The sequence below is a fragment of the Macaca nemestrina genome, chromosome 1 (assembly GCF_043159975.1).
Source record: "Macaca nemestrina isolate mMacNem1 chromosome 1, mMacNem.hap1, whole genome shotgun sequence".
NCBI classification, from domain to species: Eukaryota; Metazoa; Chordata; class Mammalia; order Primates; family Cercopithecidae; genus Macaca; species Macaca nemestrina.
Window position 1 is genome coordinate 197,021,805 of NC_092125.1, and position 17,272 is coordinate 197,039,076.

A 17,272-nucleotide genomic window follows, 5' to 3' on the forward strand; every position below is an offset into this window, starting at 1 on the left:
GCCCAGAGGCATGGTTGTTGTGGGGTCATGACTAGCTAGCTTCCCAGCCGTGGTGTGTGAGAGGAGGGTCTCATGTCAAGGCCATGACCCCATTACCCACTGTGCCCACCATCTTCCAACTGGAAGCAGATCTGGGTTCTGGCCCGCATGTATGGGTGTCAGGAGGAGCCTCACACCCTTGTTTGTGTGGCCAGGAAATGCTCTGCCCAAGCTACCTTCTTTGGGCTGGGCCAGCACACTTGCAAGCAAAGCTTGCTGGGAGCTCCCCTAGGGCGCGTCAGAATCCTGGAGGGAACAGGGCAGTTGAGGGCAGGGGAAACTGCAAAGCTGGGCTCTTGTTGGAGCAGCCAGGTTGCCCAGAGCAATGACTGTGGAGCCCTGGTGGAGCTCGGGATGTCTCCAGGGTCTGTCTGGGGAAACCAGGGAAACAGGTGAGGGGTGCAGGAGGGACTTGGGGCCCCATGGAAAGTCACCGCAGAACTGTCAGCTCCAGAATTCAGTGAGCAGAGACCAGCCTGGGGAAAGGCCTGGAAAGAGCCTGGCAGGGGTCCAGGTCCAGACAAACAGGTGTAGGAGAGCAAGAGGGCTTCAGGGATGAAGGGAGTATTGGAGGAAACTGAGGTCAGAAGGAGCAGCTGAAACATGCAAACTCCTCTGCTGAGGGTCATTCGTTCTTTCATCAATTCCACGAAACTTTATTGAACAATGTCTCAGCCTGGGAGCCTGCAGAGCAGAGCCTGAGGCAGGGGATTATGCCATTACTCAATTAGGGGTTGTGATGCCAGGGGGAGAATGAGGGGCAGGGCAAGGGATGTGGAGCAGGAAGGAAGAAGGCAACACAAGGATGTGTTATTGAGCTGGTTGCCATAGAGGGCGACTAATTTGTCAGTCTATGAGTCTGCACCCTGGAAATGCCTTGCAAAGTGTGTCTCAGGACCATCTCTTGGGGTAAGCAGAGAAAGGGAAAACAGGTTTATCCACTGGCTCCTGACTCCCATGCATTCTGGGTTTGGCATGGTGGGCATAAGAGCCAATCGGGATCTTGCAGCAGCATCTATGAGAAGCCACAGGGCTGGAGGCCAGAGGTGGCCAGTTGGGCAGGCGTTGAGATGCTGTCAGATTGGACCTGCGTGAGGTTGGCCAGAGCCAGAGGATCTGAAAATCTGCATGAGAGGGGTCTGAGCCCAGCCCCGACTGTTAATGTGCCAGACCTGGGGACTAGTGAGTGGGGGTGACCCAGGCAGACATGGTCCTTACCCTCCAGGGACAAACAGTGAATCAGACAAGTGAGATTTCATTAAGATTTTGACCAGTGCTGCAAAGATAGAGGGAAGATAGAGGGCTTTGGGAGTATAACCCCGAAGAAAAGGCCTCAGGCTTCCCTGAGGAAGTGACTCTTAGGCTGCAACCCGAAGAATGAGGAAGAGATGTCCCAGGCAGGTCTAAGACACATGCCTGGGTGGATGGCGGAGGCTGCTGAAGTCTCCTCCTGGTCAGGGCCTGGCTGGGGCTGTAGCTGAGTGCATGGAGTCCTGGAGCACTGGCAGGACTGTGCTGGGGTTGGCCCTGGACAGACAGCACCCTTGTGGACATGTAGGGAGTGGGGAGGGGATTCTTTTAGAGATGGTGATAGAGACTGTGGTGCATCCTTTGGAGTATGCCCTGAAGCAGGGAAATCCCATGGAGCCTTCCTAAGAGACAGGCACAGGCTGGTACCCATGGGGACTCAGGAACCAGGCAGTTCTCCCAGGCTTGGGAGAGGCACACCCGCCCTTTCTCACTGTCAGACATCCGTCAGCTCAGGAGGCCTGTGTGCCAACCACAGGGACATGACTCACTGGTTGACATGAATTTTCTAGCACCTGTTCCCCATCTATTTAGATATATGTGGGCTTTTCAGGGTGCTGTTTTCCAACATTATCGATGGCCACAATGCTAATTGTTGAGTTTGACAGCTAGCTGGCAGGTCATCCACAGATATTCTCTCTGACTTGTTATCCCCCTGCCCCTACTCCCCTTTCCCTGCCCTGCCAACTCAGGAGGGTGGCACTCCTGAGACAGCGCCTGCTGGGGGGGTCTCTTTTAAACCTCCAGTGTTCCCAGTGACTGATTTATTCATTTCTTCAATAAATCTATCGAGTCAGGCCCCATGATAGCAGCCGTGGATACAGGGGTGAACAAAATAGGCAGGATCCCTTCCCTGATCCTCAAGATCCTACACTCTAGTGGAAGAAATGGGCAATTATCTGTGAACATATGAACAGATATAAATATTCAATAAGGGCAAGTGTTCTGGGCAAGGAATGTGGCTGGGTGGAAGACTGTCCCTGTTTCCCAGACTGGGGCCTGGGCTGACAGGTCCTATAGATCAGAGAGCAGTGGGTAGTCACTGTGACCCAGCCCATGAAACTTTGGGGGAAGATCTTGGAGACTTGAGAGGTAGGAGCTAGCCATGCCCTGTCCCCTTCACCAGCAGCAGTCAGAGGAATCCAGGAAGGGCATCTGGTTATGCAGCAGAAGCTGGTGATGAGGTTTGGGTAAAGAAGGACATGGATTTGGGAAGTTGTCCCCCAACCCCAGTTATGGCCATGGCACTGTGAACTCTGGTTTCCCAGCCTCCAGGTGGGTTGGCAGGTGTGATGGGAAGATCTGTTATCAAAGACACACTACCATGGCCCCCACTGTGTCCCGTCTTCCTCTCAACTAGGAACTAGACCTTGGTTCTGGCCTTCATGTGTTGGCCCCAACTCCTGTCTGCAGTGCCAGGGATGGCTCCACCCAATCCCACTGCCCCTGCCTAGAGCAGGGCTCTTTGGAGCTGGACATGCTGGGAGCTCACCTGGGGGCAGGGGAAAGAGATGGGCTCCAAAGCTGGACCCTCCCAGGCCAGCCAGGTTGCCCAGGGCAGTGACTGGGGAGCTCTGTGGAGCTGAGGATTCACCAAGACCTCTCTGAGGTGGGAATGAGGGCAGGTGAGGGCTGTCAGTGCTAGGGTCCACTGACAGGTCAGAAGGAAGAGGGGTAGCAACGTTCAGGTGGATTCATCAGGGGCCAGGGCACAAGCAGCAGGCTCCAAACTCTGGAGAGAGGCGGGCAGGGGACAGGATCAGGTGAACCGGCGGGAGTTAGTGCAGGGGACCTGAGACCAGAGCTTAGCCCATTAGGCTGGGGTAAGCAGAACCCTTGGGGGTATTTTGATGCTCGTTCTTTCAGCAAAATTTGATTGAGCCCCTACTTTTGTGCCAGGCTTTGTGTTAATCCCTAGAGACACATCAGTGAGTGAAATAAGCTCATTCCTCACGCTCCTGGACTGTATATCCTGGCAGAGGAGCTGGGCATCCCACAGTGGCTTACAAATAAAAGTCCATAGTGATAAAGGCACAGAGGAACAGTGCGGGGGCTACAGGAGTGTGTAACCAGGACCTAGCCTGGGGGCAGGGGGGCTCAGTGCCCTCAGCTCCCTTGGGCTGTGCTAGGGCAGGTCCTGCCCTGTCTGGGCTAATACGACTGTCAGGGAATGAGGTGTGGGGAGAGAACTTGCAGTGATGGGACACGGAGCCCATGGTGCATCCAACCTGGGGACCCCTATGGGGTCTATGAAGCAGGGAAGACCTACCCATCCTTCCCGAAGGACAGAGGCACAGGGATGGAGCTTGCTGGGTCTCAGGAACTGGGCTATATCCTCTCAGGCCCAGGAAGGGTACACACATCTTTCCTCACTGTTAGGCAGTGAGGCTGCTGCCAGCTCAGGAAACCAGTGAATGAATCACAGGTACTAGTAGTTGACCCATCAGTTGACACTTATGAATGAGCTAGCACCTGTTTCCCCTCTGTTCAAATGTGTGGACTGTTCAGGGTGTTGGTTTGTCAGGTTCATGTCCAGGGCCCTTCAGGGACACAGTGTGTTCTTAAGCTTGAAGGCTGTGGCTCAGCCACAGACACCATCTGTGACTTGCTTTATCCTCTTGTAAATGGCCATGTGCTCTGCGAGTGACTCAGAGGACACGCTCGCTGGGTGCCTCGTCTAAACCAGCAACATCCTACTCATTCATTCACAGAGTCTCTACGAAAGGCCTATTATGTGCCAGACACTGTTGCAGCCATGGGGCACACAACGGTGAAAAGGTGACAGGCTCTGGCCTCACTCTCCTGAGCTCATGGTCGGGGGGGTTGGAAACACCCAGAGAATCAGCCAATGCCTCTAAAATCACAACCATGATCAGTGCTGGGAGCGACAAGTGCCTGGTGTGATGAGAGCAGTCACCAGGGAGTCCTGATTTCCTCTGAGGCTTGTGTCTGTGGAAGCGATGATTGGGCTGAGATCTGAAGCAGAAGTCAGCATTCACTAGACAAAGAGTTTGGGGAGGAAGAGGTTCCGGGTGGAGAACAGTGCACGTGCAGCATCCAGAGGTAAGAGAGAGAACATGGATCAGAGGGGCTGCAGGAAGGCTGGGAGGAAGACAGGAGGGGAGGACAGTGTGAGAAATGTGGGAGAGCCTTTCAATGCAGCAGCCACCAGCCACGGGGGGTTATTTAATTTTAAGCTTTAATTAATTAAAATTCAATTAAAGTATAAATTCAGTTCCTTAGTCTTACCAGCCACATTTCAAATGCTTGACAGCCACGTGTGGCCCACAGTTGCCATATTGGGTAGTGCAGATAGAGAACCTTTTCATCGTTGCAGGAAGCTCTGTTGGACAGCACTGGACTAGATCATGCATGGCTGTAAGCAACCCTAGTAAGAATATTTTTATCCTAAGGGCATTAGGAAGTCCTTACCTACTTTAATTAGCACCATGGATAGGGACAGATTCTAGTTGGAGAAACACCACTTTGGGAAAAGAGCAGAAGGTGAATTCCATGATGCCACATACCAGAGAGGTGGGCGGGATGCCAGCAGAGTCCCTGGGGAAGAGTCCCGTATGCATGGCAGGAGTGAGGCTGGTTTACTTAGGCAGCTGTGGAAGCAGCAGAGGGACCTGGAGGTGGCAAGGGTATACCAGCAGCTTTCTGCAGCTGCAAGGCTCCCAAGCCAGGCAATGTGAAGTGCATGCTGGGAAGCCCCATGGTCAGGAGCCAGAGTCAAGTTCAGTCTCTGGGAATGCGACACTGGACTCAGGACAAGGCAGGGTGGGTCCAGCCATGCAGCTTGCCCTTCAGAGTGGGACAGGTGCTAGGGTGGGGACAGCAGCAGGCTGTGGAAGGAGCCCCATGCATCCTGCACAGGGTCTAAGTGGTAGGTATGTTAGTTCCCTAGAGCTGCCACATCAAATGGCCATAAACCACCAGTGCTGGAGGTCAGAAATGAGAAATGAAGGTGATAGCAGGGCTGTTTCCTTTCGGAGGCTCTGAAGGAGAACCTGTTCCATGCTTCTCTCCGGTCTTCTGGTGTGGCTGGCAGTCCCTGGTGCTTTTGGCTTGTATCTGCTATTCCAGTCTCTGCCTCCAGCATCACATGGCCTTCTCCGTGTGTATCTGTGCATCCTCTTTTCCTCTTCTTTTTCTTTTTTTTTTTTTTTTTTTTTGAGACAGAATCTTGCTCTGTCACCCAGGCTGGAGTGCAGTGGTGTGATCTCTTCTCACTGCAACCCTCGCCTCCCAGTTCAAGCAATTTTTTCCCTGCCTCAGCCTCCCAAGTAGCTGGGATTACATGTGCATGCCACCATGCCCCGCTAATTTTTATATTTTTAGTAGAGACGGGGTTTCGCCATGTGGGCCAGGCTGGTCTCGAACTCCTGACCTCAAGTGATCCACCCACCTCGGCCTCCCAAAGTGCTAGGATTACAGGCGTGAGGCACTGCGCCCGGCCTCCTCTTTTTCTCTTCTTATACGGGCACCAGTCATTGGATTTGGGGCCCACCTTCATTCAGTATAACTTAATTTTAACTTAATTTCATCTGCAAAAACCTTATTTCCAAATAAGATCACGCTCACCGGTATCAGGGGTTAGTATTTGAACAGAATGTGGGGGGACGTAATTCAATCCACTACATGTGGCTTGCATGGTAGAGTGGTAAAATGTTGGGCTTTTAGATCACAATGAACTGGGTCCAAGTACCAGCTCAGCCACTTACCAGTTTAAACGAGCCTCCTAGCCTGATTAAGCCACCCTGTCCCCATCTGGAATATGGCGAGGATGTTGACCACCTGGCAGGGATACTGGGAAGATGGCATAGGCATAGGCAGCATATGCAGTACACTGAGTCATGCTTGGCATGTTCGATGGGGATCCCAAGTAAGAGGTGGAAAACGGAGATGAGGAATCTGGTAAGGACTATACTTGGGAATCCAATCAGGCAGCTTGCAGCAGGGACACCAGACACAGGCAGCAAGCTGGGAGTCAGAGGCCAGATCTCAGACCCTTGGGAGGACCCCTGTCCTAAGAGAAGGCTGATCAGTGACAAGTTGTTAGAGCTGGGACCACAGTCCCAACCCCATTCCTGGTAGGAAGATGTCCAGGTTTTAGTCTGGAGTACAAGGCAGGTTTCAACCAGCAGCCAGGGTATCTGGAGACTGAGGACCAAAAGATGGAGCTATAGCAGGTTGAATTGTTCTTACTTTCAAGGGTGTGATAGAGTGGGTGGGGCCAGGTGACCTCATGCAAGGATAGAGGAGACTGGGAGGAGGAGGAGCCAGGAGGGCCCCAACAGATTCTTGGTAAGTGGAAAGCTGCTTATGGGGATGAAGTAGTGTCCTGGGAAGACCATCCTGCCTGCTCCAGAGGTTTAGAAATAATACAGAAAGGTCCTTGGTGAGGCAGGAGAGCTAACAAAACACCCATTAGACCAATGAAAGTGTTGTACAAGTCAGGGGTTTGATGTCGTTCAAGGACATGATTGCTGTAAATATTATAGCAAAGACCAAGGAGCTTCTCTTCAAGCCTCAGTTTCCTTCTGTTAAAAAAAAATGTGGGGTTGGAATAGATGTATTCCTCGAATAGACTTGAAGTTCTCTCATCCACCTCTGACAGCCTATGATTTTATGAATCATCCTCAAAGAAAACTTGCACAAGTGGGAAGAGCCTGCCAAGATTGGGCCTTTCATTCTGAGTAATGAACTGAAACAGCAAAGGCTTGACATCTGTTCCCATCTTTCAAGGGAAGTTGGACAAAATAATGCCTTTTTCAGGGAAATCGTAACCAACGGTGAAATGTAGTATTTTCTGCCTTAACCAGAAACGAAGTGGAGAACTCCAGCCTTCCTGAAGCCCAAGAGAAAACACAGATCCAAACTCCCAGTGAAGGTTATATTGGCCAGTTGTCTTGCCACCGTAGGTACAGAATGCTGTGGATGCCTTGGTCTCCTGACCCCATTAAAACCAAAGAGCAGGAAGAATGGCAGGGAGGTTTCAAAGGCTCTGAGAATCTGGGGGAAGGGCTGGCCAGAAGGCCAATCACCTGTGGCCATGTGATTAGCTTTCTCACCAGCCTTTGGAATAATCATTGGCTACACACACCTCAGTCCCCCAGCCATAACTCTCTTATCCAACTTGCCATCAAAAGTCAAAGGAAGATTCATCACCACCATTGACTTTGAGGTTCTTCCCAAGAATCCACTCCATTTCCAGAGATGAGTTCCAAAGGCATTTTGAGCAATGATAGTGACTTTGGAGTGAGAACAAAACCTCCCAAAGCAATATACAGTCAAGCATCACTTAACAACTGGAATACATTCTAAGAAATGTCATTAGGCATTTTCATCGTAGTTGGAACATCATAGGCTATACTTCCACACACCTAGATGGTAGCGCCTACTATACACCTCAGCTATATGGTATGGCCTATTGCTCCTAGGTACACACCTGTACAGCATGCTACTCTACTGAATACTGTAGGCATTTGTGTATGGAAACTTATCTAAACATAGAAAAGGTGCAGCAAAAATAGTATTATCGTCTTATGGGACCACTATTGTATATGCAGTCCACTGTTGACCAAGACAGTTAGGCAGCACATGACTGGACTTTGAAGGGACAGGACTTGGGGACACCAAGTTCTGGAATCAAAGGGCCCTCTATATCTCTGTCACGTCAACATTACAGAGAATCCTAGATCTTTAGGACTGAAAAGAACCTTTCAGGGTATCTCACTCAGGCTCCCACCCCACCAAGGGATCCTGTCTATAGCCCCAGCAAGAGCTCACTCAACTGGAAGCTCCATGACACCAGGGACTCAGTCTCTTGCTCACCACTCTATGCCCTCCCTAATTGTTCTTTTTTTTTCTGCTTTCTTTTGTACACACCCTGAACTGAGAGGACTCCGGGAACTGGGGTGGCAGCAGCTTACCCCGTTCATTGTTCTTCTGCCTTCAGCCAGGCAAATCCCAACTCACACATTCAGACATTTACAAAAGAAAGAGCCTTTATAATAGGCTGCTCCTCCCCCATCTTTCCCAGGTTCTGAAGGTCATCAAATCCTTGGACTCCAAGTGTCAATGATGGGGTGTAGGGGCTGCCTTTAGAAGGGGAAACATTGGGTGGGCAGTGTCAAAGTTGTATTTCCCAGCTGCTCCCAGCAGGGAGCACCTGCAGAGCTGTCCAGAAGCTGCAGTTCCACCCATACTAGCCCTGCCCTCCTTGACATCTGATTTTGAATGGATTGCTAGTTCCTGTTCTAAGATGAGTGAAGTCAGAGCTACTGTTAGCAGATACCCTTTATTAAACAGTTTGATTAACGACCATCTCCCCTACTAGACTGTAAGCTCCATGAGGGCAGAAGTCACGTCTTTGGGTCAGCTCTGTATCCCTGGTGTCTGTTGGATTTCATGACACAATGAGTGGTTGAATGGAGTTGGACCAAGTCAATGGATGGCCACCTAGAGGTATTGCCTTGGAAAGGGGTTTCAGAGGGAGGTTCCCCCCTTGCCGAGAAGGTCTTTAATGCTGGTTGTTAGACCCCAGCCTCCCTTTCTGTCCTGTCCTATGTGAGGAAGGGAAGTGATAACTTAGTTCACATTCTGAAATGTAAATATCCACAGAAGCCCCAGGGGCAGCCTCTCAGAGGGGAAGGTTATTAATTAACAAATATTCCAGAGGCTGAGATAGGGCTTGGAGATGGAAAAAAGAAGCAGAGACTCCACCCCAGCTCCAGCCGAACTCAGGAACTCACAGGCACGTAAGCAGGTCAGACACAAGATCACACGGGACACAGACCACCATTCATGCAGAGCAGAGCTGGCTTCATGGAAGTTGAGATGGAGGCTGCGAGGGAGGGTTTCTGGAAGAGGCAGGATGTGCAGAGGAAGGCAGACAGTGGTGGGAATGAGACTACAGGAAGAGGACATCCTAAACAGTGTGGGATGTGCAGAGCATGGGGCTGAAGGAGGGGCTGTGGTAAGCAGGAAGTGGTTTAATTGGGGCCTCGTGGGGGAGGATGCCAATGGGGTCCTGGAAAGAGCGGATGGGAATGAGGGAATCTAGATTTCTAATCAGGAAAAGCTCAGACCAAAGAATCGAACTTGAATTCTTCCCCTTATTAAAATTGTGATGGGCTAAAATTTATTAACGTAGCATTCCTAGTATTACCCCACCCCCTTCTTTCCCGCTCCACACCACCTCCTATTAATAAGGGCCCTGGATTTGCTTCTTTTGTTTCCTTTCTTTTTTTTTTTTTTTTTTTATTTTTCGAAACAAGCTCTCTGTTGCCCAGGCTGGAGTACTGTGGCACGATCACAGCTCACTGCAGCCTCTACCTCCCAGCCTCAAGCAGTCCTCCCACCCCAGCCTCCCAAGTAGCTGGGACTACAGGCACGTGCCACTGTACCCAGTAAACTTTTCAATTTTTTGTAGAGATGGAGTCTCACTATGTTATGTAGGCTATTCTCAAACCCCGGGGCTCAAACGATCCTCCCACCTCAGCCTCCCATAGTGCTGGGATTACAGGTATGAGCCACAGCACCCAGCCTGCCTGTCTAGTTTCTCCCAAGGAGGGTATTATCTTTGCCGAACTTGTGTTTGGAGGGCTTTTAGGATATATAGAATATCCAGAATGTGGTGAAGCAGTCGAGAAGTAGATGAGAGAGGAAAACAGAATTAAATAGGCATTCTGGTGTGTTCTATGTCCTCTTTGTGGTTTTGAAAGACACAAATAAAAAGCATGAGCTATTTTTGAATGTTTGTGGGTTACTGAACTGTATTTATTTGACAAAGCACCATTTTGAGAAGGGAGCACGTGGGTTACAGCTTTAATAGAGTTCCATTCTCTGCATGTTTATTCCACCACTCTCTTCTTCAAGACCATGAGCTCTTAGAGAGCAGAGGTTAAGTTAAATTCATCATTGTCTCCCCAGCACCCTGATCTGGCCCTCAAGGAGGGTTAGTAAATGTGGAAACAGAAGAGCGGTTAGTGACCCCGGGCTGAGACAACTGACTTCACCCTCATCTCTCCTCCAGCAAGGGTGTTCTGTCTCTCGCTATTCTGAGACTTTGCTCAGTCTGTCTCTCTCTCTCTGTGTGTCTGGTTTCAGAAGGCAGATCTGGCCGTGGCCCCCCTGACCATCACCCATGTTCGAGAGAAGGCCATCGACTTCTCCAAGCCCTTCATGACACTCGGTGTGAGCATCCTGTATCGAAAGCCCAATGGCACCAACCCCAGCGTTTTCTCCTTCCTCAATCCCCTGTCCCCAGACATCTGGATGTATGTGCTCCTCGCCTACCTGGGGGTCAGCTGTGTCCTCTTCGTCATCGCCAGGTAAGGCAATTCCTTGGCCAGATGTCGGGCCCAAGGTTGAAGGTTTAGGGGCCAGGCAGGTCCTCACCTCCTCAGCCCCTGGCATAGAAGGCCCAAGGCTCAGGCCACTGCTATGCCCACTCCTCTTCTACTCCCTATGGCTCAGATTCCTTTATATCCCTCAGGGAACTTTCCATGCCTTGTCCCTCCCCACCCCCAGGCTTGAATCACCTGGTCCTCACCCTGGTCTGTGTCTATAACCCTGAGATGCGGCAGTTGCACCTCAGGTCCCATTAGCAGGCTTGAAGAGGTCAAGTGGTTGCCCAAAGCTGCACCACCTGAGCCAGGCACCTGGTGCAGCAGACTCAGGACATTGAGCGGCCCAGTGGGTAGCTTAGAACTTGGAAAACAGGATGCGTCTATCCACGCCACAACGGTAGGGCAAACAGTGCCCAATAAACTCACACCGTCCCCACATGCGGAAACGAGGCACACATACACACATTCCTGTCTGGACTCCATGCTAGCAACATGCTTGCACATTTTGTTGTTCACATAAGTAGACACAGCGCACCCTTGCTGGTGGGTGGTAGGAGGAGGTCACTAGGGGACAGGTTTTGCCCAGTGTTTGGTGAACACCCAGTGCTTGCCAAGCACTGTGCTCTGCACTTTACAGCCTCCCTTGAAGAGGAGACACCTGAGACTCAGAAAGTCTCACCCCTTGCCAAGGTCATACAAGCAATAGGTGACACTTGCAGCATTTGACTGTGGGGGTCACCAAGCCTTTTGTCTATGACCCACATCTCTGTCCAGTGGTCCGCCCCTGCCCCGGGTTGGTGGCTGCTGGGGCCTGCTCCCCACGGCTTTCCAGCGGAGCCCTCTGCCTTCTCTCTCCGGGCTCCAGCCCCAGCCCCTGATCTGGTCCTTTTTTTTCTCTAAATCCTAACAAAGTGCAAAGAGAGACTTCTCTGGAGAGGCAATCTGAGATCCAACGACTTGGCGTTTTCAGCCTTTTTTTCTCCAGAGCCGCCTTTAAAAGCCGCCCTCCCCCCACTTCACTCCCTTCCGCTCCCTCCTCCCACACTGCGAGAGACTAAAGGGAAGGCTGTGAGTGATGCAATGTCCCGCTCCCCAGGCCCTGTGCTGCCGGAGGCCTGGAGCTGCCGTGCTGGCCTCGCCCTGCCTGGCGGGCGCAGCAGCAGCCAAGCCTGCCACAGAGAGGCCTTCATTTGTGCCTCTTGTCTCTAATGGTCTAACAAGCCTTTGAAAGCCAGGAGCCACTCTCCAGAGCTCACACCGTGATTTTAGCAGCTCCAGTGGTCCTCCCACCCCTTCGGGCTTTTCCAGCATCCGCTCCGCCCTTTTGATGTGTGTCCCATCCCCCTCTCATTCCTGGCCCTTCACCAGCACGCCTGCTTCCCACCCTGCCTCCTGGCTAGGAAGGTGGGAGCCTCCTTCCCAAGGTTAGGCTGGGAGACTTTCTAGAAGAGATGGGCTTCCTAGAGCTGCTGGAATGATAGGAGACCCCTGAGAAGAGAAGAGAGGGACAAGAGTTTTGGCCACAGAGCTAGGAAGAGCTTCAGAGTGCACTTATCACCTCGCCCAGCACCCACACAACACCACTCACACCTCTTGAGATGGGTATAATTATCACCAGTTTATAGAAGCAGAAACTGAGGCTTGGAGAGGTTAAGTAATTGCCCAGAATCAGAAAGCATTTCTTTGGCAGAGTTGGGCTTCAAACCCAGACCGGTCCAACTTTATATCAAGGGTGGCAAACGCAAGTACCTGCCAGGGCCAAAGGGAGTGAAGCAGGCATAGTGATAGGCAGTGGAGAGTGGTAGGGACTAAGGCACCCTGGAGAGCTCACCCGGCTGAAGGGGGCAGCCGCGCTCAGCTCCAACAGGCTGTACCAGGCAGAGATGCAGGGCCAGTGTTGCAGAGCTCATGATTTTGAGAGAGAGATTTGGATTTTTATGTGATGTCCCTCAGTTTTTCTGTGTGGCCACTAGTTGAATTTTTTATAACACTGGCAGGATCAAGCACAACATATCTGTGGGGGGAATGCGGCCATCTTCACTCCCGGTGACCATGCTGGCTGAAGGAGATCTGGACACAGCTGCCCACAGTTCTAAGAGATAGGGCCTGGGAAGGGTGGGCAGGTGTCCAGGTCCACTCTGGGACAACTCCAGGTTGGCACGGGACTGTCCATCTTGCACACTGGCCTGGCCTGGTCTGTTTGGCCCGCATCTGGGGACCAGGCATTGCACAAGGCCTTTCGCTGCCACCAAGATATTCGACTTCATGCCTGGTGAGGTAGGAGGAAACAGGAAGGGAGCCCAGGGTGTGCCTTCTCACCGCAGAGAGCAGGACAGTTGGCACTCGTGACAGGGGATGATCCTAAGTGCCTGACCCAGAAGGCAGGGCTGAGGGTGAGCAGCCCATCTAGCTCCTGCGAGCCACATTGCAGCCAAATCTGGGTTGAGTATCCAAGGGAGGCGAGAGCTTTGGCCACAGTGGATGCCCTGTCTACACCTCCACACTCCAGCTGGGGATGGACTGTAACCTTCTCTGTGGAGACAGAATGTCTCCAGGTCAACTTCTAACTCCTGTTTACTCTCAAGACTGGAGAAGCCCTTGCAGCCACAAACTACAAATCCAAGATCTGCCATTAACTCCAGGTGACACCTTCCCTCCTTGTCCAGCGACCATCCCACTCCTCTTCTCTCCTGTGGCCAAGGAGGATTAGAGCCTGGACACTCTGTCCCATTGACTGCAGGATCCTTGTGGCCTCTGCATCTGTAAAATGGGCACCCTGCAGGCTTTCACCTCTCAGGAGGCGGTGAGGACCCCGGCCTGTAACAGCATTTGATAGCCAAGAAGCCCATTCTAGAACCAGTTATTTTTATTATGATAAGCAGTTCCACCCTTGGAACTTCATCCTGTTGAAACATCACCATTGAGCCACACTTTAGCATTCTCCCAAATCTAGAAAGCCTTTGCAGCCAAGCCCCAGAAGACAAGGCCACCCTTGGGCATCAGGGCCCACAGAGGTGTGTCCAAGGATGCTTTTCCAGCAGAGTGCACCACAGTTGGAAAGAGAGGACAGCTTAAGTGCCCATCAGTCAAGGCATGGTTAGAAACACCTGCAGAGTGGTTACAGAGCATGAGGTAGATCTGGAAGAACTGACCTGAAAAGAGGCTGGTAACATTAAATGAAAAACAAAGTTCTCGGACAGTATAGTGGTATGATAGGGGATTTTTTTGTTAAAAGTATCTTATGTGTCATATATTTGTGTATGTGTGCCTGGTACATGTAAAGAGCAGGACTCGGGAGATCTCATCAGAAATCGGCTTTATTTTGTCTGCCTCCCACCTTCCAGGGTGTTCAGAGGTGGGTGCTCTTCCCACGGCCCCCTCCAGCAGGGCCTCCCTTTGTGGCCCACTACCCACTCAGCCCCTGGTCCTCCAGCGGCCTGTGCCCCATGGCCTCTCCCTGTTGGAATCCCATTGCCTTCCAGGATGGGAGTCAAAGTCGGCCTGGGCTGGATCTGTCTTCTGCATGGGTCTATCTGGTCCAGGGGAAGCACTGTGGACCCAGCGTCCTGAGGCCTGGTGGTGTCTGGGCCTGCAGGCCAATGTCGTGCAGCAGGGACTTGCCTGATTCCACTGACAGAGCACCCATCAGCCGACCCCTGCCCTTCACACTTCCCAGGTCCATCTGCTCAGTTACAGGGCCGGGCACTGAGCTGCCTCGCCCCCTGGGAAGCCCCTCTCCCTCGATGTGGTAGAGGAAGCGGGAGCTCTGGACACCCAACTCTCCAAAGGCTCTCTCCAAAAACCCTTCTCACAATAGCCTCTCATCTCTGCTTTCTCCATCCTAGATCTCTTCCCTGTGGGTTTTAGAGCCTCTAACCAGTTTGTGGCCATTTCCTTTGAAGATCCCCATCTTGGTTTGAAACCTTTCTTTAGGATTTCCTATTTGAGGGATCTTCCGGCTTCATGAAAATAAAATTCTTTCCACATGACCACTGGTAATCAATGTATTATATATTCCAGCTTTTAGAAGGGAGACAGAAAAGAGAGGTCACAACATCACACTTAAAGGGCATTGCACTTTAAAAAATGAAACAAAATTCCACTGGACTTGTCTCCCCTTCCAAATGTGTCCTCTCAGCATCCTAAAACCTCCCCCACAAACCTAGAGACAATGTCCACCAGTGTGGGACTTTTTCCAGGGTCCTCTCAAGCTCTCAAGCTCTCAAGCTTCTTTTTTTTTTTTTTTTTTTTTTTTTGAGACCGAGTGCAGTGGCCGGATCTCAGCTCACTGCAAGCTCCGCCTCCCGGGTTCACGCCATTCTCCTGCCTCAGCCTCCCAAGTAGCTGGGACTACAGGTGCCCGCCACCTCGCCCGGCTAGTTTTTTTAGTAGAGACGGGGTTTCACCATGTTAGCCAGGATGGTCTCGATCTCCTAACCTCATGATCCACCCGTCTCGGCCTCCCAAAGTGCTGGGATTACAGGCTTGAGCCACCGCTCCCGGCCTCAAGCTTCTTTAAACATAGATATCCTCAACTGGAACTCACGCAGTGAACAAAAACTCCCTTCAGTTCAGTAATCAGGACTCCTCTTCCTTAGAAGGCAGTAGGGGGCTTTAAGTAATCATTTTTTCCCTGTCATATATGTATTTGTATATTCAAAGACAAAAATCTAAAAAATTATATAACGCATTGTTCTCTCCAGGGGATAGGATGCTGGAGTACATTCACTTTCAGATTGTATTCGTCTATACTGTCTGAATATTTTATAAAATGTGTCTTCTGCTTTTTTTCCCGTTTTAAGGTTTTTTATTATGCCCAAAACTCAAAAGCATGTTCTCACTTTTAAAAATTTATATAATGCAGATAGAGCAATTGGCCTTCCTGAAATTCCTTCTGCTGTCTTGATGCCCCTCCCCAGAGGTAAACACTGATTTTTTTTATCTAGAGACCCTTTCAGACCCTTTAGTATACATTTGCATATGAGTATACATAAAGCACTGAATAGTTATGTCTTTAGGAATCTGTTTATATAAGTGTGGTCATATTGTTCTTATTTTCTATTGCTTTTAATACATTGCTTTTAATATTTTTATTGCTTAGATCTTCAACAATATGTGTTGAAGATCTTTCCCCGCCAGCACATCTCAAGTATCTCATTCTCTTTTAGCAGCTGCATAATATTTCACAGTACAGTGTGGCGTAGTTTATTTAATCATTCCTTTATTGAAGGACATTTTGGTGGTTTCCAGTGTTTTTGCGATGACAAACAATGCTTTGATAAACACCCTTGTGTGCTTCTCTTGATGCTCCTGTAAGAGTGCTTTTTCTGGGATGGATAATGAGTTGCAGAATTGGGAGGCTGAAGGGCATGTGCACTTTTAATTTTACGAGATGCTGGTGAATTACCTTTATAACCAGAAAAGGGCACTAACAATAAAGAACAAGAAGAAATTCCCCTGCCCTGCCTCCCAGAAGAACCATGAGGATATTGATACTGAGGCGGCTGGCACAGCTGTGTTTGCTAAACCACTGCCTGCTGGGGCATGGATGCTCCTTGCTTCCCAGGCTGACTGTCCCTCTCCTCCTGTGCCAGGTTCAGCCCTTATGAGTGGTACGATGCTCACCCCTGCAACCCTGGCTCTGAGGTGGTGGAAAATAACTTCACTCTGCTTAACAGCTTCTGGTTTGGAATGGGATCCCTGATGCAACAAGGTATGCACCTCTCCCACGGCCTCCTTTTCCAGGGTCTCCTTTCCCCAAGGGGTCTTCAGCCTCTTTGGCATCAGCAGAGCCAGCCCATACCTCTAGGGGCAGCCTTAGACCCTGATGAGCCAGCAGAAGGTTGGAGACACAGAGATATCCAGGTGTGTGCCCTTGCCCCAGACCCCCAACTTCCACCTCCACTCTGGCTGGAGCTGGCTCAGGGTCTGAAGCTAAGACCTAAGGTCTGAAGCTAAGGGCATGCAGGATGCATCCCTCACCACCTGCTCCAGCTGAGATGGATATAGAGCACCCTGCTGGCTGCGGCTGACCCTGCCCATGGCCTCATCACCACACAATCCAGCTGAGCAGGTTGAGCTGTGGATGGAAGGAGACTAGAGGCAGGGAGGCTGGGTGGGAGGGCCACTGCAGGAATGAGGTGATAAGACCTGAGCCTGGTGGTGGCCCTGGGAGTGGAGGGCAGAAATGCACTAAGAGAGCTTCAGGATACACGGTGGATGGAACTCCGTGGCCGCTTGGCTGTGAGGCTCCTGAGAGTAGGAAGGATCATGGCTGAGTTGGGGACTTCAGCCCAAGTGCTTCAAAGATGAGATACACAAAAGGATGCAATTCTCTTACATCCTCTGGAAGGAGGGCCAGTGTGCTTTGGAAATATCTGCAGCTACTCCAATATCTCAGAAAGCAGAGCACCTGCTCTAACTGCCGAGAGTCAGATGCAGAGACAGTAGGGAGCAAGAGGGCAAGCACAGGGAGAGGGGATCACCAGCCAGGAAAGACCCCCAGGAAGGACACCACCCCGTGGTCCTGCCGGCCACAAACCAGGTGCTCACTGCCTCTGCAGGTG

At 51.1% G+C, this 17,272-nt stretch overlaps 1 protein-coding gene across 1 annotated transcript in view; it reads left to right on the plus strand.

Annotated features, from left to right (window-relative positions):
• Nucleotides 1–17,272, plus strand: part of LOC105494730 (glutamate ionotropic receptor kainate type subunit 3) — a 239,479-nt gene that overhangs the window by 198,880 nt on the left and 23,327 nt on the right. Inside the window, exons 11-12 of the mRNA XM_011763465.3 lie at nucleotides 10,465–10,688; nucleotides 16,301–16,419. Coding sequence (XP_011761767.1) covers nucleotides 10,465–10,688; nucleotides 16,301–16,419 — 343 coding nt within the window. The remainder of the gene's footprint in view (nucleotides 1–10,464; nucleotides 10,689–16,300; nucleotides 16,420–17,272) is intronic.